This window comes from Coturnix japonica, chromosome 9, assembly GCF_054131305.1.
Source record: "Coturnix japonica strain WE chromosome 9, WE-NBRP24, whole genome shotgun sequence".
Classification (NCBI taxonomy): Eukaryota; Metazoa; Chordata; class Aves; order Galliformes; family Phasianidae; genus Coturnix; species Coturnix japonica.
The window spans coordinates 31,207,810-31,231,849 of NC_140671.1; the positions used below are offsets into that span (position 1 = coordinate 31,207,810).

The 24,040-nt window shown below is 47.1% G+C and overlaps 1 protein-coding gene across 24 annotated transcripts in view; it reads left to right on the plus strand.

The window, feature by feature from the left end:
• The window catches only part of CAMTA1 (calmodulin binding transcription activator 1), a 185,466-nt gene that overhangs the window by 137,440 nt on the left and 23,986 nt on the right, over window positions 1-24,040 (plus strand). For all 24 annotated transcript variants that reach the window (XM_015882491.3, XM_015882493.3, XM_015882490.3 and 21 more), the window contains 5 exons: window positions 10,002-10,155; window positions 15,200-15,340; window positions 16,967-18,822; window positions 19,382-19,508; window positions 19,892-20,026. In XM_015882491.3, the coding sequence (XP_015737977.2) occupies window positions 10,002-10,155; window positions 15,200-15,340; window positions 16,967-18,822; window positions 19,382-19,508; window positions 19,892-20,026 (2,413 nt within the window). The remainder of the gene's footprint in view (window positions 1-10,001; window positions 10,156-15,199; window positions 15,341-16,966; window positions 18,823-19,381; window positions 19,509-19,891; window positions 20,027-24,040) is intronic.

Consider the following 24,040-nt stretch of genomic DNA (forward strand, 5'->3'; position numbering starts at 1 on the left):
GCAGGTGGGAATCAGATTATAGCAAATCTATAACCAGACAGATTTTGTTTGAACTGAGACTGTGGGTTATGGCAGCTGTGGGATCCTCGTCTCAGGAAATGAAGCTGGGGGTCTTTCACAGCTGCTCCAAATGTCATCTTATTTTTAATTGTCATCTGGGCTTGGATCTTAGCTCCAGAAATACCTCCAGCAAAATAGCTTCAGGACTTCTTTTTGCCTTTTCCCTTAGAAACGTAGCAGCTGAACGTCTCTGCACCTGTGCTGTTTCACCAACCCCTCCCAGTGCTGCTCACCTCTCCCACAGCTCACAATGCAAAACAGAGCTTCTGTGTTTCTGAGGTCCTGTGCTGTGCGTAGGCTGCAGTCCCACATGTAGCTGATCTTGGGCTGGGCTGTTCTGTGCCTTTCAGGTAGCTTTGCTCTTCAAAATTTCTCCTTTAGGCTTAAAGGAAACACAAATAGGAAATCTGAATAGAAGGAGCAAAGAAGATGCATCAGGTTTGAGGTTTCTGGCATAATAAATTAGGTAATAGAGGCAATTGATTTGATTGTCTGGAACTTCCACCATGTCAACAAACAAAAAGAAATATTTGTTCTTTAAGGCAAAGCTGTGTACACTATTAGTTTTTCTTTAAGATTCATCTAAGTGCTGCTCATCCTGAGGTTTCCTTTTGGACTAGATGTGCAATCAAGCTTCTAGGCTGTGCTTCAAATAGCCAGCCCTCGCATGCAAAATGCATTATTAACATGCACTTAAGCAAAGCCCAGCAAATGGCTCCTCAGAGCTGGCTGCCTCTGCCTATATTGAAGACAGCTAGCTGCTAAAATAAAGGAAGTAAAATATGAGGTTATTTAAGGCTCAGTTAAGTGCCTCCTGTTTGCTGTACCTCAGTGTAAAAACGGTACTAGAAAGGAGAGGTGCCACATTTCTGGGTTCATCTAAGAGACCAGTGTGTAGTTCTGTTGCAGAGCAGATGTGATGTGATCTGAAGAACATTTTATTCAGTGACTAATTGATGCCTGGTACCTCATAGTGCAAACAAAGCTTCAGCGGTGTCTGAGTATGGCTTGGTATCCTGTAGGAAAGGTGAGCTTGATTCTTGCCTGTCACATTACTTTAAAGAAACATCAGTTATTCCATAATGGAAATTAATAACCCATATTCTATTTGATGTTATGTCCTGTTAGTACACGAGTATCACATGTGCTGCGTATCCCAGGGCAGCTCTTATGAGTTGATAAATGGTGACATACTTCTGTTTGCTCTCCTTTCCCATGAGGATGTCTCAGTGCTGGTGGAGATGCTCTGATCCCTTTGTGCTTTGGTCACAGCCTCCAGGATCCCATCTGCCCCAGAGGCGCTTCTCAGAGCCACGCAGTGGAACACACCTCCCTGTGCAGTGTGTGCAGCTGTCTGTGCTCCTTCCCTTCCCAGAGAAAAGACAACAAAAACATGAGCAGAAAGTTGGGCTGGTTTTCTATCACGTTGAGTCTGTTATCCATTAATTCCAGCTGCGAAACCAGGGCAAGGAATATACATTAATGCTGTGCTCTTTCTAAATCACGATCAAGCTTAAATTCTTTTTATTCTTCACTGTAAACCTGTCCTACAGTGGGTTAGTGGATCAGAGCAGATTTGCTGTGTATTATTTATAGGTTATTTTCTTTTGGTTCTTGCTGCTTGGCTGGATGCTGCTAAAGAGGACTCCATGTTCCAGCAGTCTTTCTTTGCTGTAACTTTTAAACTATTTTTTTCCATAGGAATCCCATCTCCCTTGTTCCTTTCTCTGCTAAAATCAGCAGATTGGTTCTGTTCTCAACAGAACCAAATGCAGCTGGAGTGCTCCCCCCCCCCCCCCCATCCCTGCATAGCAGACAGGGCATTCAGCTCCCACAGCACTGCAAAGGTCACGTTTTCCTCATGATAAGTGTTTCTTTGCAGTACTTTGGCAAGCTGGTTGCCACTGGTGCTCTTTCCTTTTAAGCCCAAGTGTTGCTGCCTCCCGTGCTGTGGTTGTGGTGGTGCATCTTGCAGGGCTGTGTGAATGCAGATTGGGATCATGTGCAGGTTCAGGCTGCCTGTTCTGCCGAGCAGTAGTTGGAGGATAAAGGCTTTCAGATCTGATGGCTTTTGGTTATCAGACAGCGAGGTAATAGCTAACTCAGTGCAAAGCCTAAATCTGGCCTATGAAAATAAATGAGTTCTTTCTAAAGTGCCTCAGTGCTGAGACGCATCTAAATCAGATTGTTCGGCATGGGGTGGTTCTCTGCCACTGGGCTAGGAGCTCCTCTTAAACATTAACTCTGTGCGATGCCTGAGCTGAATACCCTTCAGAGCCATTTAAGATGTTCTCTTTTCCATTTTGGTGATATCTTTCTAAATTGTACATTAAACTTAGCAGGGTGAGTAATGCATCACAGCTTCTCCATGTAAGGCTTAATGTTACTTACTCAGCTGCAGCTTCATGTTTATGAGGAGGCGGCGAATGCAGTCCCTCCTCCTCCATTTATCCCTGGGCTGTGTGCTGAGGGGAGCAGCACTGGGTCCCCTCAGGCTGCCAAAGTACTCTGTGCTCCAGCACGTGTTCAGCTCTGTCTCCTCCTCACCACCAGCTCATTTGCTTAGAGGAAACACTATAACTTTGGGTCTGAGAGTGGAGCGCTGCCGGTGATGAAGGCAACGCTGCTTTGTAAGACCAAGGCATACAGTGCTCTGATGGCTGTGGAAGGGTTTTACAGGTAAAAGATACCTAGAAAATGGTGTTCTCCACCAAAGCCATCTTTCTTTTCTGTGGATTTTGGGTGCTTTGCTGATTGTGTGCTAGTAAATCAGCCAAACCATCCAAAGAACTTGAGGTGCCTCCCCAGAAGGCAGCGCGCAGGCAGGATGTTTGCAGTGATTTATCAGTGTTGACTTGTAGGTAACGAGGGACCAGTCGGATGGCTGCTGTGATTTGAGGAGCTCTGGGAAACAACAGGTAATTTGCTGCTCTTCCTTGCCAATAGGTCCGAAGACTGATAGTATTTGGTTAAGTGCAGCTTTAAAATTGAAAACCAAGCAATTTTATTTCAGTGGCTTTTCGGCACGTTGTGCAGCAAGAGATAGCTATAAAGCAATGCATCTGTTTCACGTGCTGTGTGTAACGTGGAGGCACTTCTTGGTGAAACTACCCGGTTTTGCTGTAATTCTGTTCTCACTTCTCCCTCTGATGAGCAGCGCTGTGTCTGTCGGTGCTGGTGATGTGGCTCTTTCTAGAACCGCTGTGTTTTTTTCTGAGATGTTGATACGCAGGGAAGACTTTCTCACCATCTCTTTGGTTACGTTTCCTTTAAGTAATTGGCTCCCAGGAAACCAGTGAGAGTATCCATTGATGCTGCCACTGCCTTTAGCTCCCTCGGTCTTATTGGACTGCCCCACTTGATCTCCCTGTTTCTTTGGCCAGTCCTGGCACTTAACATGGTCTGCACCACTGGTGCTTTTTCCAGCTGTCCTTCCCCAGCGTTCCATTTCATTTTGTTCTGACATACAGATAAATAACTCGATGCATTCAGCAGGTTGCAGCTGTATTCCTGAGTCCTCCTTCCACCATTTTTTCCCTCTGTTTTCATTACAGCCATCAGTAAGCAGGTGTGACAGTCAGTGTTGCTCTTTTAATACACGCAGTCACTCACGTGTTTTTAGCACCTGAGTGTTTTATTCTGAGCAGCAGTCAGCTTTTTCATCCTTCTGCCTGCTTATGTTTATACTTCTATAGCAAAATGCTGCATGTTTTCAGCAAAATTAATCAGTATAATTATATGTGATTTCCAGTGTCGGGTTCAGCTGAAGCACCCATTTAGGCTGGTGATTAGCCCTACTGGGAGCAGCAAGGATGGAGACCTTACCTGTGCCTAGAACTTTGAAATATACATTTAAACCCTATTCATAAATTGAATATTTCCTTCAAACCGCCACCTCCAGCCAATTTGAACAGAAAATTGAATAGGAACTAATTGGCAGCACACCTTGTTTGTTATAGATTGGCTCTTTGCTGTTGTTGGCAGAGGCTGCCATTATTCAGATGGCAGGAGGGCACTGAGCTAGATGTGGGAATTTAGGAATGAGACCTCTGAACCTTTACTTGGCTTTAGCAAATCATTTTGGCCATGCAGCTTTTCGGAGCGTTTTAAGGACTTTTCACTCCAAGCAATTAATACACGATTTCAACTCTTTAGAAAGTGTGGTTATATAGAAACAAAGTTCATGCCTTGTGTTCAAAAAAAGTTCAGATCAATTAAAACAATTTACTTTGTTGTTAATGATTTCAGACTGTTGTAATTTATAGGTAAGTAAGTGACTTCAAAAGCTCATTCATTCAGTGAGTGTACAGAGGAAATGTTAACAAGCTCTTGGATGAATTAAGTCTGGGGTTTGGTAACAGACTGCAAAACATTTAGAGTGGGCTCACTGCACAGATTTAAGGATTCCAACTTTCAGTGGGTAATTAAAGCTTCTCATCAGGTTTTCAGCATTCTGAGCAATGCAGGTAATGAGAGCAGTCACCTGTGGAATCCAACAGTTATGTTAAGGTCTCACTTACTCTATAGACAAGTCTGATGCAACCTCAGTTTGCCTGCATGGTAAAAGAGGCTGTCACATGCCAGGGACAGCTAAATCTGTCAAGCTCCACACCGTTTTCCTTTATTAGTTTTATTGGTTTTATTGCCTGCCTGGTGCTCTGAGGGATGATGGTTGTTCAGTGTCAAGAACCTGGAAAATCATTCAAGCTGACAATGCTTTCTAGATTTCATTTTTCCTTGTGTCTCTATCTTAAAGAAAAAAAAAAATAAATTGAAAACTTACCTTCAAATTCTTGGGCCTGCTTTGGTTGCCACCCAGATATCACAGAATTCCATTGATGTGCTCACCTGTAATCCTAATGGCCCTGGTTGGTGTGATGAATCGCTGGAATGCAAGAAGCTCTGCTCTGCTTTTTGGTGAGCAGAGCTGAGATACCACCTTGATGAGATGAATCCTCCCCACTTGTTTAGGCAAGGGGTGCCAGTGGGACTGCAGGGCTGGCAGCAGCAGATTGTGTGTGCAAGTCAGGAGGGAAGGAAAAGCAGTGAATTTGGAAGTGCACAGAGCTCACAGTCTGGGTAGCAGAGGACACTGCTGGACCTGGGATTGCCACGGATCTTCTCTGTAAGCTCTGCGTGCCTCAGAGTTACTGCTTTCTTAGACACTGCTTTGGATACTGCTTTCTTAGACACTGCTTTGGATGCATGAATGCCTAAGCTGAAAGAAACCCCTTTGATCTGTGCTCACTTTCCCCAGCATTTACAAACTTAAAAGCACTTGAGTTAAACTTTAATTATCCCCATGTCTGGCACTGGATGTTCTGACTACTGCTGCTTTTTTGGGTTGTCTCAGAAGGTACCTGTGTGCGTGTGGCTGAGATGAATAATGTCTTGCTGTTTGAGTGGTCTGTCTGTTAGTAAAGCTTAGAGAAAAGCCATGGCGGGGGCTGATCTTGCTGCTGAGTGCTGTAGTATTTATTATGTGATGGTGAATGTTCCCTACTCGGCAAGCATAGCTGTCAGTGGACCAGGCTGCATGGAGACTGGAAGCCTGTGCTGGGAATTCCACAGTAAACTCCTATAGTCCAGGATGCTGCACTTAGATGGTACTTTGTATTTGCTCTCTTACATGGAGTAAAGAAACAAAATCTGATCAGAAAGTACTTGGGGTTTCCTTTAGGAAGATCTAAGACCAAAAGCAATTATAAAGGACTCAAAGTCCTTGAAAAGGTGTGATAAGGAGATAACTCTCTCCTCAACAGGTCAGAGCGGTGTAACAAAGCTTTGATGAGGTTCACATTTCCTTTTAAGATTTCAAGGCATCCACTTGGGAGTCTTAGAAATACATACAGGAAGCCTGGAAAGCTGGATTCAGTCTAACAGCCTACAGCAGGAACTCTTAGATGCTAATCTTTGTTTGTTAATCTCTTCAGTCTGGGGAAATGCAAGACTGAGTGATACTGAAGAAGAAAGAAGGGTATCTAATAGTTTTTTCTCCTGCAATTCAGTAGAAAATTAGGTCTGATACTTTGTTGTCCTAGGATTCAATGTTTCCAATCTCAATGCTCAGTCAGTTCCCTGCTGGTTGCTGTGAGTCCTTTTAGGACGTCATGTCTAACAAGTAAAAGCCAGCAAATGGAAGGACTTCCACCTTGAGAAAGTAAAGCTGGACTCTACAACAGAAAGTATGCACCACAAAGGAGAACTTTGGACTCCTTGACGCTGGGCATTACTTTTGTTTAGAAAGATGATAAAGGCACAAAAGAACTTTCAATGGATAAACTCTGTTCTGTAGCAGTGCCATAAGGGTTATGCCATAGGAACAAAAATATCGCAGGACAATCAAAGCAGATGTTATGAAAGTGCTCTGAATGTGAGTGATGCTTTTCCCCTGGGAGCTGTATTACCAGTCACTGATATCAAAGGAAACAAATTTAAAGAAGCTGTCAATGACAGGTATTTCTCATAGGATCATAAAATGACTTAGGTTGGAGGGGACCTTAAGGATCTCTGCCCATGATGAAGTGCCTTTTGTTTTCTGTGGCTTTGCACTTCTGGTTGTGCGGAACCATCTTCTGTTGTACTTCGTAATAGCGCAGGAGATGTTCTTCTGGATGGGCCCAGACAACTCAGGAATTACTTCTGCTGGGAACTTCGGAGGCCGTGGAATTACGGCACTCTGTTTTCCTACATTCAAAGTGCATATTAAAGAAATGTGATCCCCAGGAGAACTCAAAGGCAGCTCTTTGTGTAGAAAATACTTTAAAATACATCACGTTTGATGATGTGTTAGTAAGCGTTTGGGTAAAGCTGTGTTTTTCTATTCCAGCTCTGCCCTGCAGTGGCTCTGTGCCCCCTACTCATTCTTTTGAGACCCAAATTGCAGAACAGTGCAATTACTTTCCTGATTACACTTTATCTTCCCTTACCAAGGTATTAAAGAGGAACCAGGGAACATATTATAAAATGTACATCCCTATGATTCCCTTAAAACAATTGTAGGGAAACTCATTCTTACAATTACTTGAGTGTACAAAGTAATTTGTCAGACCTCCCAAGCCCTTCAGTTTATTTCCTTGTCTGTGGTACCTGGAGCTGCATTGGTCCATTGCCAGTTTCTCATCTCAGAAATGAGCTGATTTAAACAAAATCTCTCCAAAGGTTTTAATGTGAGGAACTTGGAGCTGACCTCAATAGGAAGTTAGTTCAAGGAAGAAGAAAATGGTGGTGCCAAAACCAGTAGTCTTGTTTAAAGGCAGCATGGCAGCCTCTTTGCATTCCGTCTGTGTCTGTTGTGCCCTGAGTGCCTGAAGCTCCATCTGTCCCCAGCTCCAGCTGCAGAGCGTTGAGAGGAAACTCTTAATAGATAGCAGAAGAATCTATCATCTGTATCTCACTATTTCTGGAAATGGTCTCATTTGTTTGTTTTCAGGTTAGATAGGGAGGATAAGCAGGTTTTCTCAGTCTCTGGGGATGTGAAGCATCGTGTAACAGCCGCCTCTCAAACTGCAGAAACCTTTTGCATCGTGTCTCCTGGGTGATAATCTGTTCGGTGGTGATCCGGTCTGTCCCACAGTGATGGATGAGAATCGTCTTCCCTGCAAGTTGGGAATACTTTGTGTGTTGTGGGGAATACAGAACAAACTTCACGAACAGCCATCAGAAAAGAAAAACACTCTTCACAATTTCAGAGGTGAAACCAATGGGAAGTTATAATACTCAAATTCACTCAAAGCAGGAAATTATGCAGCACATTCCATGAATGCTGTTCTCTTTTAGTTTCTGCTTTAAGTGGTGGTTGTAGTACATGGAAACCAGCCCTCCAGAAGGGAGTTCTGCTCCCTTTTTTACAGCTGTACTCCCTGCCAGAAGAACAACTTCCCTCAGGTCAGAGGTATTTCTCCAAACGAAGTCTTTTCAGTTGTGGTCATTGGTGGTTTGGAAGGTGCTGCCATTGAGATTTAGCCTGGAGCTGTTGGTTCCTGTCCTCTCTTTGTCTTGGTGTTATGCAGCCCCTTAGGAGCTGGATGTGCTTTTCTTTGCGTTTCTGTGCTGCTGTCTGCCACAATATTGGAGCTAGAAAAGCCTTTCTTGTTTCAGCTCCGTGTTTCTGCTAACACCAAAAACAGTCATGAAAAGGGCTGGTGGAACAAACAATAGCTGATTTACTTGGTTAATTTAAATGGCATAGAGTGGGTAGCACAGGGAGGCTGCCTCTCTGCTCCAGCAATTATGCTGAGAGGTCTGCAGCACCATTACATGCTACTATTACTTTCTGGATAATGTATACATTTTTCTCTATAACATATTTTTTTCTCCTTCATTTTTCATAAGAACTGGCACTAGATTAATGGTTAAGCCATAGAAGAAAGGTAACGCCACGCCAGTCTGATTTATTGACCACTTAGTGCTGATGAAGCTGCAAACTAGAGTCAGACAGATGTTACAGCAGCATTTTTCTTTTTCAAAACTAGCAGCTTTTTGTGTTTTTAACCATTTCTTGCACCGACTTCTGCCTGTCCTACAATGCCAGGAGTACTGGGATGAGTCCCATCCCCATGACTCTAAGGAGAACCTCTTCAGGAGGAGGACAGGATGCTTTGGGGCACAGTGTGCCAAGCAGGCTTGCCCAGTTTGGGGACAGATGGCCACAGCTTTGCCTGTGATCTGGGGAAGCCGAGCAGCTCTGCTGAGGCTGTGAATGAAATCACTGGCAGCTTTCTGACGGGCACGTTTCCAGCCTGCAGTGTCTGTCTGAGGGCTCCCTGAAAGGCTTCCCTGCCCCCCAGCTGCAGGGTTCCTGAGATGCACATCCAGTGGGCATGTTTCCTATACAGCAGTTACCTTCACTATGGGCAGAGCAGGTTTGATGTCCCTGTTGAACTGGCTTGCTCTGGCGACTAAAACTCCCTCCCATCTGAAGTGACACCTGGCTCATTCCTGAGTTGCACTGAACCTTCCCTCTGTGCTCTGGTGCTGCTCAGGTTCTCCTTGGCCGGGTCACACCGAGCTCCATCTCTGTGGGTTTCACAACTGAGTGCTCCCATCAGCTCAGCAAACCCTCTGCAAGCAAGTGATGGATCGTGTTCCCAGTGCTGCTCGGAATGGGGCTCTAACATAATTAATGAAACATTAGAGTTTTAATTACGCCATTATCCTATTTATTTTTATAAATAATTCCAAAGCAGTCATTTAAGTTGGTGAACTTAGGAGTAAATGACTTAAGGGAAAGAAATCAGCTTCTCAGTCTTGTTATTATCTATTGTGCAGCATCCCAGGGATGCCGTTGGGAAGCTGGCTGAGTTGTGTCTGCTGCTGTTGTTAGGATGATTCATTTGGCTCCTGCTGGAATCGCCCCTGTCGGTGGGATGGCGCTGCAGTGCGTCAGAGCAGCGCTGCGGCTCCTTCCCTTCCCTCAGCTCCTGTAAAAAGATGCACTGGGAAACAGAGCAGGGCACTGAGGAGCCCTGCGGGATGAACCGCCCTGCAGCTGCTCCAGGACTGGTCTGCAGCAGACCTGCAAAGGACACATCTCCAGCCCTGACCTTCTGCAATAAGGGGCTGTGCTGCTTTCAGCACAAACCTGCAGGTTCTTCCAAAGACAAGGAGTTATAGGCTGCTCTGAGAGGGACCTTGGGGGAGCTGCCATGCTGGAGCCTCTTTAGCTCATCTCTTCCCTCCCTATTTCTGCAGCTGTCCTGAGAAGTGTGGCTGTTATTGGTGCTCTCAGGTGAACTTCTGTGTATCTGAAATAATCTGGTGTGGGCTGGAACTTTCTCCATGTATTTTGCAAAGACAGCTCTGATCTCAGGGGAACCTGCTCCATCATGGGGTCTGACCATGATGAGCTCTGTCCTTGTTTTCATTAGGAAAGTAAGTCCACTTACTTGGGTCAGGCAGAGGTCCAACTACATAACCTGTGTTCTCTGCTCTCCCTGTAGAACCCAGACATCGTGTTGGTGCACTACCTGAACGTACCTGCCATTGAGGACTGTGGAAAACCCTGCGGCCCCATCTTGTGCTCGATAAATACAGACAAGAAAGAATGGGCAAAATGGACAAAAGAGGAACTCATTGGACAGCTCAAACCCATGTGTGAGTATCTGGGGTTTTTCTTCTCCTTGGACAATGAAATTAGAGCACGGTGCCACTTCCTGCTGCTGACCTCTCTGAAGGAGTCATTTGTCACCGTCAAACTCCACTTATATGGATGTATGCACTTTTTTCCTGGTGTATCTTACCCGTGTGTCAGCTGTCAATTCTTTCCACATTAAGGTTTTTACTGAGAACCCATTTAAATACTATGAAAGCTGCCTAGTGTCCCAAAATTATGGGATTCTGGTTAAGTTCCCCTCAGCACACTCCGTGCTTGTGCCGTTTCTGGGGGGTCTGCTCACTCACAAAGAGCCTTTACTTACAGTATCAGCAAGTGGAGTTCCCTGAAGGGCCCCGTGTGTTTGTGTTGTTCTGTGTCAGATCAGAACTACTTGCTGCCATTTACAGAAAGGCTCTGTGGAGCTGAGTATCTGCAAGGCAGACCTGCTGTGAGATGCCTTTCAAGTGCCAACTGTCAAAGGGAAATTCTTGTTAAAATGAATCTACGTCCTATCCGCTGCACAACAAAACTGGAGTCAGGTGGCTTGGTGATGCAGAACTTTGGTGCAGGCACCCACAGGATGAGTTTTTGTCATAATCCACTGTCCATCTTCCCTTGTTCTTGAAGGCCCAGTTTTAGGTTTCAGGAATTGCTGCTAATCCCATCTGAAAAGGCAGTGGATACGATGTATTTCTGGATGGGAATCATTTACTACTGTTCTAAAATCTGCAGTGTGAAAAGAAGGTTGCTAAGGTGTGTGGAGTGACCAGGGAATGTGTCCTGCACAACCCCACTTCTTTTTTGCTTCCCTGTATTTCTTTTCCACGCAAAGCTGAAGGAGAGAAAACAAACAGAAAAGAAGATGAAAAAAAAAACCACCACCATATTTGCTAAACAGAATATGGCCCTGGGAGCAGTAAACCTTAGACAGAAGTCCAAGGTGTTGAAAGGACAGCTGAGACTGAACAGGAGCCTCAGCGTTAAACAGGAGGGGAAGCTGCAGCCTGTTTGGGGAGGGGAAAGAAAAAAAAGGAAGCTTGCAGTGCATCAAGAAAATGATGTGAAAACTACAGCAAACTAGCTGTAAATTTAATAACACTTGGCTTTTTTTTATGTCTCAGGAGGGAAGAATGAAATTCTGCACAATTATTCAGAATATGTATGCAAGTGCACGTCTCTGTTTATGGATACGTATCCAGGGAACACATCCTTAGAAATGCAGCTACTACAAAAGCATTATATTCTGATCAGACTTAGAGAGGACCCAGATAACGGTGGTTGGGAAACACAGAGGGATGCTGCTCGCCAAGAAGCCATCAGATTTCTTTGCATGGGGTGTGCCATCAAATTATGGAGCCCAGCACACTGGTCTCGCTGCCTTTTCCCATCAGTCACATTATTTCAAAGACTTCAGTTCAATCTCCTGATGTTTCCAAATTTCTCTGCCTTAAAGCTCATCTGTCCATGACTTTGTGAGCACTCACCTTTCCTACACGTCCCTTCTTGTGGCTCAGTTTTATTCCCCCAGACTCTGAAGTTTTGTGAGGTTTTTTGTCAATTTATTTTAAGGTTTTCGCATTCAGTACCAGGTGGTGCTGGGGTTGCCAGGCTGTGCTCAAAGGTTTGAAGCTCAGTGCTGTATCTGTGGGGTGATCTTTGCACCCTGTTTCAGGCAATGGAGGTCCCAGAATTAGGGGAAGCTGATTCTGGGTCTGCCTTTAGGCGCAAAGCTTCTTCCTCGTCCAAGGTCAGTGACAGCATCCAGCTCTTAATTGAACTGAATAAGTGACAACATGTGGAAATTGTGTGGGAGCTTTGTCAGAAACTCGTGTGAGTCGTTCAGTGTTGGTGATGGGGGCAGTGGGCCTCCATGTGAGACTGCTTTCCTGCTTTCCTCCCCTCCTGTCCCCTGTCCCAGTCCTGCTTTGGGGTTCCTCTGAATGGATCAGCAGAACAGATCAGCAGGTTTCCTTTCAGGCATCTGGTGCTAAAAGCCAAATGCAGAATTCAGTGCAGCTGAGTTCAGTATATAAACTCCATATGATCAGCAGGTTGTCAGCCAGCTCGTACTGAGGGTTCTCCAGATCATCCCCTTCTACCTTCCTCATCCCTCAGCTGGCAGAGTGTGTTTCAGACTTGCAGCTGGTGCTGCTTTGCCATCCTCGTTTCACATCCACTGTCGTTAAGAGCCACCTTTCCAAAAAATACAGACTTCTTTCATTTCTCTGCTGCCTGCAAATGGATTGCTCCCACTGCTGGCACGCAGCCACAGCTGAGGCGGTGGAGGTTCCCCGTGGTGCTGGTTGAACTTTAATGCCTTCGGGCATTTCTCATCTCACGGGATCCCCTGTGGCTGTTCTGGGGCGTCAGTGAAGCAGCAGAGACTCATGGAGGTGACCTGCAACCACATCCCTGCTGCAAACGGGCGCTGAGAGCCCAGTGAGGGCTTTGAGTGGTGGAAATAGTCACAGATGTGAGCTGCAGAACTGAGTTGTTGGCTTTTTGTTGCGTGGTTGGTGTTTTTTCTGAGCTGACTTAAATTTACATTCGATGCCATTAGCAGACCAGGATCATTTGTGCTTAAAAGACTAATTGTGCTATCAGGGACGATTCTCGCCATTTCCCGTCCATTTGTTGGAGCTATGAGGTGACCCCCAGTGGAAGCTGAGGCTTCCCACGACCTGTTTACCAACCCCTGCTGCTCCCATTGCGCACCCGGACGGGTTTTATTAACGGAGCTGAGGATCCTCGTGTTGAATCGCGTCCAAAGGATCCTCGGACGTGACGCGGGTGGAGGAGCCCAGCGGCGCCTCGGCCGGGCCGCCCCGTTCCTTGTCGCGTGCTGCCACCTGGCGGCCGCACGGAGCATTGCAGCAGCTCTGATGGAGCGGAGCAGCCCGGAGCTCGGGGCGGCGGTGCGTGAAAATTGATGTGTGCAAATGTCAGTGTGCAAATAGGAGTGTGCGGTGGGACAGCGGCAGCGCTGCGACCCTCTATAAGGGCAACTGAGCCGCGTGTGTGTGACCGAGTGGGTGCCAGCACAGGGAGGTGGAATTGGAGCTCGGTGACCTCTGAGGTCCCCTCCAGTCTCAGCCATTCTGTGATTCCCTTTCCCCCCCATTAGCTGTCAGACATGGGCATGTGAGCAGGAGGGCAAGGAGGGGTGTCGTTTTGGAAGGACTTTCAGTAGTGGCTCAGAGTTGAACCTTCTGTGCAGAGACGGGCAGATCCAGTGAGTGACATTCAGAAATGGTGAATGCGAGTTCACCTGCATTCCCAGCAGTGAGGGCAGAAAATCTGGCCGTGCAAACAATGAAGGGGGAACAGGAGGGCTAGAAATTGAGAACTGGATTGTTTGTGGGTATCCGGGTGTGAACAGATAAATGTAATGAAATGTTTACCTGCTCCATGCAGGCAGCATCGTTATCCAGAAAACAAATGGCAGAGCCTTGTCTAAAAGAGGCAAAGGATGAGCAGCTGAGCTCAAGGGAGCAGACAGCATAGAGACCATGAAAAAGACTGAATAGAGGGTAGGATGTTCTCAAGAAGACTCATTGTTTGGAGAACTTCTTTGTGGATATTATAGATAGTTCAGGAAGATCAAAAGCTTTGGCTTCTGCTTGATTCCTGCAACAGGGCCACGATGGAGCTTTGTTACAGTGGAAGGACCAGAGAATAATAGACATGGTACTGTAGGTATCCAGCTATAAAACTGTGTTGCTTCTTAGCTTCCAGCTCACAGCTTGATTCAGGCCTAGCAGGATCCATCATGAATACACAACCCATGAGATAAGAGCCCTTATCAGATTTGCTCTCTTTAATGCAGCACTCCTCACTGGATTTAGTCATAGTGGGAAGCAGACTCTGCCATGCTGCTGTAAAACAGAACTGAACACAGCAACGTCTGAGCTCAGCTCTGCAGCAAATGGTTTCTGAAGTAACCAGAGATAACACTGCAAAGTTTCTGAGTAGCAATTACAGCTCAGTGACTTTATGGAGCCAAAAAAATATTTATATACTCCAAAAACTTGAGTGCAGTTTAATCTCGCTCTCAATGTGTTTTGATGTTTTTTGCAAAACTGCTGTTTGAACATCTCTTGTTAAACCTAACGTCACGTGTGGCAGAATAATGTATTGAGGGGAATAAAATGGATGTGAGTGGAGGAACTGGAGCAGGAAGTGTGGATAAAGTGAGCCTCCCTGTAATAACAGACACTGAGTGTTACGAGGAAAAGCAGAATGTGAACATACTATAAAGCAAAATCTGCTGGGTACAATAACGGTAAATGTGGTTGTCAGGAAAGCAGAGAGGGACTCATTACTAACCCAAGTGCAACGCTTTAAATAGTGATAGGAGGAAAAATACTTGTAAACCTTATTTACAGCATTTCTGCAAGTTTCTCAACTCAGCCAATAAAAATACAAACTAATACAGAACTGGAGTGAGATGAGATGCTGGGAGGCAATGTGATGTCAGTGGAAAAAGCAGACCCAGGAACCCTGTCCCATCTTTACCCTCTGACAGCATCATCAATAAGTGTCATGAATTGAGAGGTGAAGAGGTGGGACTCTGACCTTTGGCAGTGCTTTCTGGATAAGGATTTTAGAAGGAATCTGCTTTTCTGGACTATGACAAAGGCCTTGAAGAAAAGCTTTTCAAGCCTAAACTGCCAGGAATGGGGACACCATGGGCTCAGTGCTGCCAGCAGCCGGCACGTGGCAAAGTCTTCATTGAGCCCTACTGCACACACAGGCTGTGCGTATAGTGTGTGCCTGACGTTGCTTAGAGAAAGACAAATAGATTCCAAAGCGTTCCTTGGAATGCATTGCTTTACTTCAGTGAAGCACAAATACTCTGTTGTTGCTTTTGGGTTTATTAATGGATAGGAAACCAAGAGAATGGTGAGCTGATAACCACTGCTGGTACCATCAGCTCTGAGTAAAATCAGCAGGAAAGTCTTTCTGCTGTTCTTCTGGGATGACTTTTGATGTTTCCTGGTGTGTTCTTGAAATTCCTGATGAGTTTTCCTGTTCTCTTCACAGTTCATGGTATTAAGTGGACGTGCAGCAATGGAAACAGCAGTTCAGGGTTCTCAGTGGAGCAGCTCGTGCAGCAGATCCTCGATAGTCACCAGACCAAACCGCAGCCTCGAACACACAACTGTCTCTGCACTGGTACCTTGGGTGAGTACCATGGGAAGGCACAACGTGCTTGCAGCTTAACCCAGGCTTGGAACAGGGTTTGCAGCATTAAAATGCTAAAAATACTGTATTGTCAAGTGTTGAGACCAAATGAGTTCAGAGGCAATAGAAGACTTAACAAAAATGCACCTTCTTCATGCTTCAGAATTTGTTCTACCCACATCACACTTGGAAACCATTGCCCCACAGCCCGCTTTGCTGGAGAAGATGGGCTCAGGTGGTTACTTACGAGGCTGCACTGGAATAAGACAGGTTTAATTTAATTGCCATGAAGACATGAGAGATTTCTCTCCTGTAAAAGAAGATGGTTTTGTTTGGAGACTAGAATGGCAGGAAACAGCATCCTGAGTGCTAGAGCTTTGCACAGCAAGTAGGAAGCAATATGATTCATTTTTCGATCTCATCTGCTTTATAGCCAGCCCTTCCTACTACTTTGGTCAAGTAAAACATATCATCTATTAATTAGTCTTCAGAGAGATTTATAAAGGAGAGCTGTCTGTGCTTCAAAGGGTTTATTTTTTTGCTTTTCTGGGCAGTTGTGTTCTACAATCGAGATTTTAAGTAAGAATGATGACCCCTGAAATACCTGGGTTTGGATTAAAATTCAAGCCTGAAGGCTCAGCATTTGATCCAGGCTTGCAGATCTGAACATGAATCCTTTTATGCTTCCCTTTGATGTTTTGTCTTGTGCTAAGTCTGCCGCATGGTTTTTAACATAATAGTATCACTTTGTTTTGTAAAGGCTGGCACATTGACACACACATCCCCAGTTCCTTGCCGTCATAGTCAAAGACTGCAGTGTGAAAACTTCTCATATTCCTGTTGGTCTCTATACCTAGGAGAATAGAGAGATTTAATACTGCATTTAATCTCAACAGCACTGTCCTGAACTACTTTGAGTGACCTGATTCAAATCTTGAGTGCATAAAAGAGAAGTTCCCTTTCAAGGGCAAGGAACAAAAGGTTTGGCAAATTAGAGCTCCTATGCAGACCCTTCGTGTTGCCCAGAAGATGGCATTCATAACTGTAGCCATTAGCTACAAGGAGCTTCTTTTCCCCATCAGTCATTATACAGTACAATAATTGTTGTTCTCACCTCATTCTAGGAAAAATGAATCAATTAAAGAAGCGTACCTCAATGGCTGGGCTGTTCTTTGGACAATAAATGCCATTCTTGCATTGATTCTTGCACTGGAGTCTGTGGGTAGGGCTCTGTTCAGAGAGAACTGTTTACTTCAGTCTGCCTGATTTTCAGTCTCCAGATGCTGATTCCTTTCCTCTTTATTTGTTGTCAGGGCAGGAGGAATTAAGGTGAGGGTAGGTGCTATGTGTGGTGAACCTAAGTGTGCACGTGGTTTGTGTTTTGAGGTTTGTCGTTGTGCACAGCGGATCTGTGTGTTACATGGGGAGGGAGCTACACAAGTGGCACAAGCAAGAAACTCCTTTTAGTTCCATGGTGCCCCCTGCTCTCTAGTACGCGTGCTTGCTCTCTCCTTTGCTCACAGAAGCACCTAAGCATGGCTTTCCTTTAGTACAGCCATAAGATATACAACCAGCATTGGTTTAATTTTGTGCTTGCTGAATGACCAGCATTGTTTTCTGGCACAGGGGCAGGAAGCAGTGTGCATCACAAGTGTAACAGTGCCAAACATCGCATCATATCACCAAAGGTCGAACCAAGGACAGGTGGGTACAGCACTCATTCAGAGGTACAAAATAACGATGTCTCTGAAGGCAAGAACGAGCACAGTCATGGCAAGGCCTCCAGCCGGGAGAAGAGGAACGGCAAAGTGGCGAAACCAGTGTTGCTCCATCAAAATAGTACTGAGGTTTCTTCCACCAACCAGGTGGAAGTCCCTGACACAACCCAGAATTCTCCTGTGTCCATCAGCAGTGGATTAAATAGCGACCCGGATATGGCGGATAGCCCAGCAGTCACTGGTGTGTCCAGCATGGCTGTAGCATCAGTTATGGGAAGCCTGTCACAAAGTGCCACAGTGTTTATGTCAGAAGTCACCAGTGAAGCTGTGTACACCATGTCACCCACCTCTGGCCCAAATCAACACCTTCTGTCCTCAGATGCGGCTGCACAAGGACTGGTACTTGCTGTGAGTTCAGATGGACACAAATTTGCTTTTCCAACAACAGCCAATTCAGAGAGCTTGTCCATGCTGCCCAGCACCGTCTCCGAGGAACTTGTGCTCTCCACAACTTTAGATGGAAACAGGAAAATTCCAGAAACCACCATGAATTTTGACCCAGACTGTTTTCTTAACAATCCCAAGCAAGGGCAGACTTATGGTGGAGGGGGTATGAAAGGTGACAGCATCAGTACCAACATAAGGCAGTCACCCACCACAGAACGTAGCTTCAACTTCAATACAACCCTCACAAAAGAAATTAAAACGGAGGACACATCTTTTGAACAACAGATGTCCAAAGAAGCATTTTCCTCCACTTCTGCATCTAACACTCTCACCCTCACTACTGGTTCAGGTTTGCTTCCGTCTGGGGGAGGTCTGAGCCCAAGTACCACCTTGGAGCAGATGGACTTCAGTGCCATTGACTCCAACAAGGACTATTCTTCCAGCTTCAATCAGACAGTGCAGAGCCCTCACGTTCATCAGACCCCCTCCCCCAGCTTCTTTCTGCAGGATGCCAGCAAACCTCTTCCCCTTGAGCAAAACACCCACAACAACTTGAATGACACAAGTGGCTCATTTGTGAATACAATAGGAATCCCCAGCGTGAAAACAGAGTCCCCATCCCAAACCACTTCCAACTGCAATGGCACAGTGGAAACCAGAATAGAGTCCACCTCTTCTCTCCAGCTCATGCAGTTCCAAGCAAACTTCCAGGCTATGACTGCAGAAGCTGAAGTTCCCATGGAGACCTCCCAGCAGGCAGAAGGGAATGAAAATCTACTTAAATCAGGGGATCTTCAAGCCTGCAGCACAGAACACTACTTGCAACCTGAGACCAATGGAGGTATCAGGAATGGGAACAATCTCCCTATTCTCCAAGGAAACGTAGTACAAGGACTCTATCCTGTGGCCCATCCCAGCTTAAATAACTCCTCCAACATGGAGCTTAACTTGGACCACTTTGACATCTCCTTCAGCAACCAGTTTTCTGATCTAATTAACGATTTCATATCTGTAGAAGGTGGGAGCAATGCCCTCTATGGACACCAGTTGGTGTCAAGTGACAGTGCCGGACTCTCTCAGCCTGAAGACAGTAACAGAACAACCTACAACCAGGCTGAAATGTGCATTCCTTGCTGCAGCCCTCAGCAAGCCAACATGCAGCTCAGCAGCACAGAGAATGGAGCCAGCACGATGGCATACATGCATGTGGCTGAGGTGGTCTCGGCAGCTGCAGCACAAGGCACTTTGGGGTTGCTACAGCAGAGTGGGCGCTTGTTCATGGTGACAGATTATTCACCAGAATGGTCTTACCCTGAGGTAAGTTGGGGATTTTACTCCTTAACATTTACTGCCTTATCCTTACTTGCTTTGTTAATAACAGCTCCAAGAACTGTTTTGTTAAAGCTTTCACAAGGTTTTTAAACATTTCTCTTAGAAGAAAGGGCATCCGAGGCTATTTGCATGTCTCAGTGTATTTTTAATTAAGCGCTCTGTCACCCTGACAGGGCCCTTTCTTCACCTGGAAACATCTGAACAGAAATGTTTTGTTTCATTGAAAGGCCAAGTATTTCTATGTAATAGCCTCGTGCTACCGTGCACAGCCTTATTGTGCTGAACTGCATGTGATGGATCTTGCTAGTGATGCAGGGCGGTGTTTATCCTATGTCAGGTGTATGTCCTGTCACAGCTTTGCAGTCTCCTCCTGCTCACGTGTATGAGAAGAGGAGCACTCCCATCACGGCACGGTGACTACTGGTGCCAGGGATCTGTATCTGCCCTCATGATTTTGTTTGCTGTTCAACCATTCCAGTGCACGGTCTGCTCTGGATAGGGTTCTTTTCATGATGCTTCCTTTTTTCCCCTCTGTTCGCTGTAGGGAGGAGTGAAAGTTCTAATCACTGGTCCATGGCAAGAAGCCAGCAATAATTACAGCTGTCTGTTTGATCAGATCTCAGTGCCTGCATCTTTAATTCAGCCAGGAGTACTGCGCTGCTACTGCCCAGGTAAGGAACAGCTCTCCTACAGCTGGTGGCTTCAAAGGAAGTTCTTGGCTTTCAATATATGCAGAATAACTGATCCTCATTGTTGGGCCCCAGCTTGCTACATGAAATGCTGTGAAGCTGATTAATTTGGGGGCACATGTGATTCTACCTCATGCTAAAAGAACCTGTCGTATGACTCTTAAATGTGTTTTAAAACCTGCCTGTTTTCAAACGCAGGCTGACATTTTGGACTCTTCAGTTGTGGTCACAGAAATATTGCCAAGTGCTCCCTCTGCTCTTGTTGTATCTGCTGTCAGCCTGCCCATGGGGAGGTCACCAACAGGGCTGTACTAAGGCATTTCTGCAGGGAGGTCTCTGTCTCACCACTTGTTCTTCTCTTTTAGCTCATGACACTGGGCTCGTGACTTTGCAAGTTGCCTTCAACAATCAGATCATCTCCAATTCTGTGGTGTTTGAATACAAAGCCAGAGCTCTGCCAACCCTGCCTTCCTCCCAGCATGACTGGCTGTCTTTGGATGGTAAGTGCATGATATTCTTTAACTAGGTTCACCAAATGATAGAACTGTGAATGAAAGGAGCAGCCCCCAGTGTGGGGGAAGGACGCTGAGGGCTGAGGCTGTGTCATGGGGAAGGTCTGTTGCTCAGTGCTCCATTAATCAAAACCCTCTTCCTGTTGGCAGAATAAAACATGAGTGATCAGAACTCTGTTAACTGGATGTCAGCACTGAGGGATGGGAACGTGGCCTTTAGATTTATGTGATAGCTGTGCTTGGAAATGTTATATGTTTGGGCACACCCCTGCAATGCATTTTGTAGAGGAGAGAGATGAGAAGAAGAGATAGTAGGAGAAGATGGGAGCCTGGAACATTGGGCTGGAGGAACTGAATATCCCCACTTACCTGTGCCCACCAGTGCTGCTTCTAAAAGCTGTTGGAGGAAATGAGAAGTCAGTATGGCCTACAAGGAGGCAACAGATCTGCTGCCTGGTCTGTTATTTCTGTACTGCTGCATGGAATTCATTGATTTTGTCTGAGAAGTCACCAAGGTGACAACTTGAACAAGATGGGCAGGGCCTTCATTTCCCTTCCTGAGTGTGACGGCTGGAGCAGCTTCCAACTCAGAGCAAGGAGATCTAAGGAGAAGAGCTGGTTTGTCTTCACAGACAGGGTAGGATGGAAAAGAACAAGCAACTCTGCTTTTCTCATTCTTCACCAGAGCTGCTGCAGCACTGCATTTTATGCACTCTTAGCGTAGTCCTTATGTTTATGTTAGGTGACTTTTGTTAAGTGTCTGTTTTCTCTGCTCTATACAGGAGACAGATACGGTAGGGTCAGATCCTAAGTTGTTAGAGACTTAATTGCTGAGAAACTAATATTAGTGTTGCAAAGCATTACACAAAAGAAATCACAGGAGCAGTTGTTTGCACAGGGCCGTACTGAAGACAAGCAATAGTGAGCTAATATACTGATTCTGTTTGTTGCTCAGTCAATTAACCTCATCTAATTTTGTCTGTGAGCTGCCAACGAAGTAACTGCAATTCAGTCAGAGTCATCACAGAATTTAATGCTTTGGGAAATCTGCTGTGGATATATTGCTTTGATATGAGCTTAACTTCAAAATACTGCTGTAATTACAAAGGTTTGAATTGTGTTATTATTGCTGCAGATACTTTGACAGACTTAGCAGATATGTAGAACTGATTGACTTCAACAGGAGAAATAGTGAATAGTTTGAAGCTTAATGTGGGCCAGCAATGTATGAATGTCATAGGTGGTGTTTGAAGGGATTTTGGTGGGCTCCCTCCCTCTGTCTGGGAAGCCAAAGCACAAAAAGCTGCTCTCATTAAGACATCAATTAGATGCTTCCTCCGTGCTGTCAGTAGCTGTGAGTCTGGGGACTGTCACACGGTCACAGCCCAGCAGTCCCTGCTCATTGGTGTGTGTGGATCATTGTGCAATCTCTGCAGCACAGTGTGCAATGGGGCTGCATCTTAAAGCTCTTCTTTGGCTGTTCCTGCAGTGCTGGTGGATCTGCAGGAGCTGCAGAAGGCGGCAGAGTGCTGCCTGTTTGTGCTGTGTGTGCTGGGGAGCAGGCTGGCTTTCCATGAGTGCTGTGATGTGGTGGAAGGGAGGGGGACTGCAGCAGTGAACAAAGTAGGGCATTGCTAATGGGGGGGGGGAAGGAAAAGGACCGCTGCAATGCAGAGGCCCTTCAGGGAAAAAGACTGAATAATTCTCTGAACCATGAGCTATTGGAAGGCTCTGTTGTGGTGCACAGTGCTCTGAAAGCAGCAAATGACATTGTTTTAATGGACCAGCAACATCTTTGCTTTTATTCCGAGAGTACAGATGTTGGTTTAGCTATGAGCTAATGTGAATTGATTCTATCAGTAGAATAAATACACAAATCCTCATCTTCTCTGTTTGCTTCTAATTGCACTGCATTAAATCCTTGTCCTACTGCTGGTTCTGTCGTCTCGAGGGAAGGATGCCAAGCACTCTCCATAGTCCCAAAGTACTGACCAGGATTTTAATATCCTTTTTACTTAATCCAAAGGAACATTCTGAGTTCCTTTGTGTTTAATTATTTCAGCTATGTGAGCACTACAGGGTTAACAAACTCCACCGTACCGCAGAAATGGTGTCATCCCCAAGTCCCTTTAAAATAAAGACAAAGACGTGCTATTTAGGGGAGGTGTATTTTCACTCTGAGGTGACAATAAGTCAGCTGTCTTGTCTCAGCTCTGCAGAAACCCAGAACCCTTCAGCTTCTTTTCTTCAGGAGGAATCACAGCTCCGTACGAGTTTCCAAGTTTTCAGAGCAGAATAAAGGAGCACGAAGGGATCTGTCTGCTCAGTGGGGTGTGTTGGTGCTCCTCCTGCCCCAAGAGTGCCAGCAGACCCCCCTGTGCCCACACAGCCCCTCAGCACGATCTGCTGCTGCTTCCTCTCATTAGCTGTTGGCAGAGAAGCGCTCTCAAGAAAATAAAAAGCAAACAAAACCCCTTCTGACCTGAAGGACAGAGCTCTTATGGTCACAGCAAATTAGAAGGGCTCTTTAGTGCAGGTTTGTAGTGTGTTTGCTTCCCCCTGCCGTGTTTGCTGCTTTCAGGAGGCGCCCACAGATGGTGTTTGCTTGGCATGGGGTGTCGTGGGGCATTTGGAGGAGGCCACAACACGTGCTCCTCGGGGCTGTGCTTATGCACCTGCTGGACAGAAGTTGTGAAGGAATATGTTGAATTGTCAAAGAGAATATAAAGGTTGGGTGGGGGGAGCTGAAGGTTTGGGAATGGGTTTGTGTAGGACAGGCAGAGCTGTGCTGGGAACTGGATGGTGCTGACAGGAGGGAGCATCCCAGGGCGCTCTCCCAGCCCGCTGCTGCTCGGTGAGCTCCGGCTGCCGTTCCCAGCTGGAAGGTGCAGCAGTTTGGTGTCGGTGCTGTCGGTGTGAGGTGGATGTTTGCTGTGTGTGGAGCTGATGGGGATCCTGCTCACCAGGCCCTGATGCCTGTTTTAGCATGGAATGTGTGAGATGGAGACAGCACGACCTTGCAGGCACCGTGTGCTCATAACAGTGAGCTCTGAAGGTACATGGAGGCTTTATCTGCTCCGTGTTGTCATTGACACTTGCATGTTTGGTCCCTTTACGCGCAGCCGTTGGTGCGGGCAGTTCCCGTGCTCCTGTTTGGGGGGGCCGCGTTCTGTCGTTCCCGCCGCGTTTCCCAGCCGTTATTTTCTGTTCCGCTGGCGGAGCTGTGAGCGCTGCTCCCCGCGGTGCCCGGACGGCTGCGGCCCGCGGGACCGCGCGGCGCCCGTTGGGGGTTTCACGTTGGCTTTGACCGACGCGAGGAAGCGGTTTAACGTTTGTTATCCCCGCACTTCGGCCTCGGGGCGCTCGCGGCGGTTCGGGATCCGCAGCGCCGGAGCTCGGCTCCTCGGGGCCGGCAGCGCGCCCAGCCCGGAGCTGCCGGCGGTGATGTCACCGGGCGGGGCGGGGCCCGGCGGCGCCGGGAGCGGAGCGGGGCAGGGCAGGACCGGGCCGCCGCCCGCCCCGCCGCACACAAAGGAAGGCGGCGGCCGCAGCGTCCCGCCCGCCGCAGCCCCGGGCCGCCGCCGAGCGCCGCCGCGGGACGGGGCCCGAATCCCGCACCCCGCCATGGCGGCGCCGAGCGGCCCCGGCGTGGGCTGAAGGCGGAGGGGCACGGAGCGGCGGACGGGGCGCGGAGCGGCGGGAACGAGCGCGGCGCCGCATCCCCGCGCAGCCCCGGAGGCGGTGACCGCCCCGAAACGAAGCTCTGCCCGCCGCTCCGCTCCGTCTCCCCGCTCCCGGTACCGGATCATGTCCCTACGCGCCGCCGGTCCGTGCTCCGCCGCGGGGAGCGCTCCGCTGAGGCTGCGGCGCTCCGGGGAGCTCCGGCTGGCGGCCGGTGCGCCATGAGCCCGAAGGGAGCCGCGGCGACACAGCCGGGCCCGTCCTGCCCCGCCACCGATGTGTTTGTAGGCGAACAGGTCAGTGTCGGAACTGGGGGGCGCC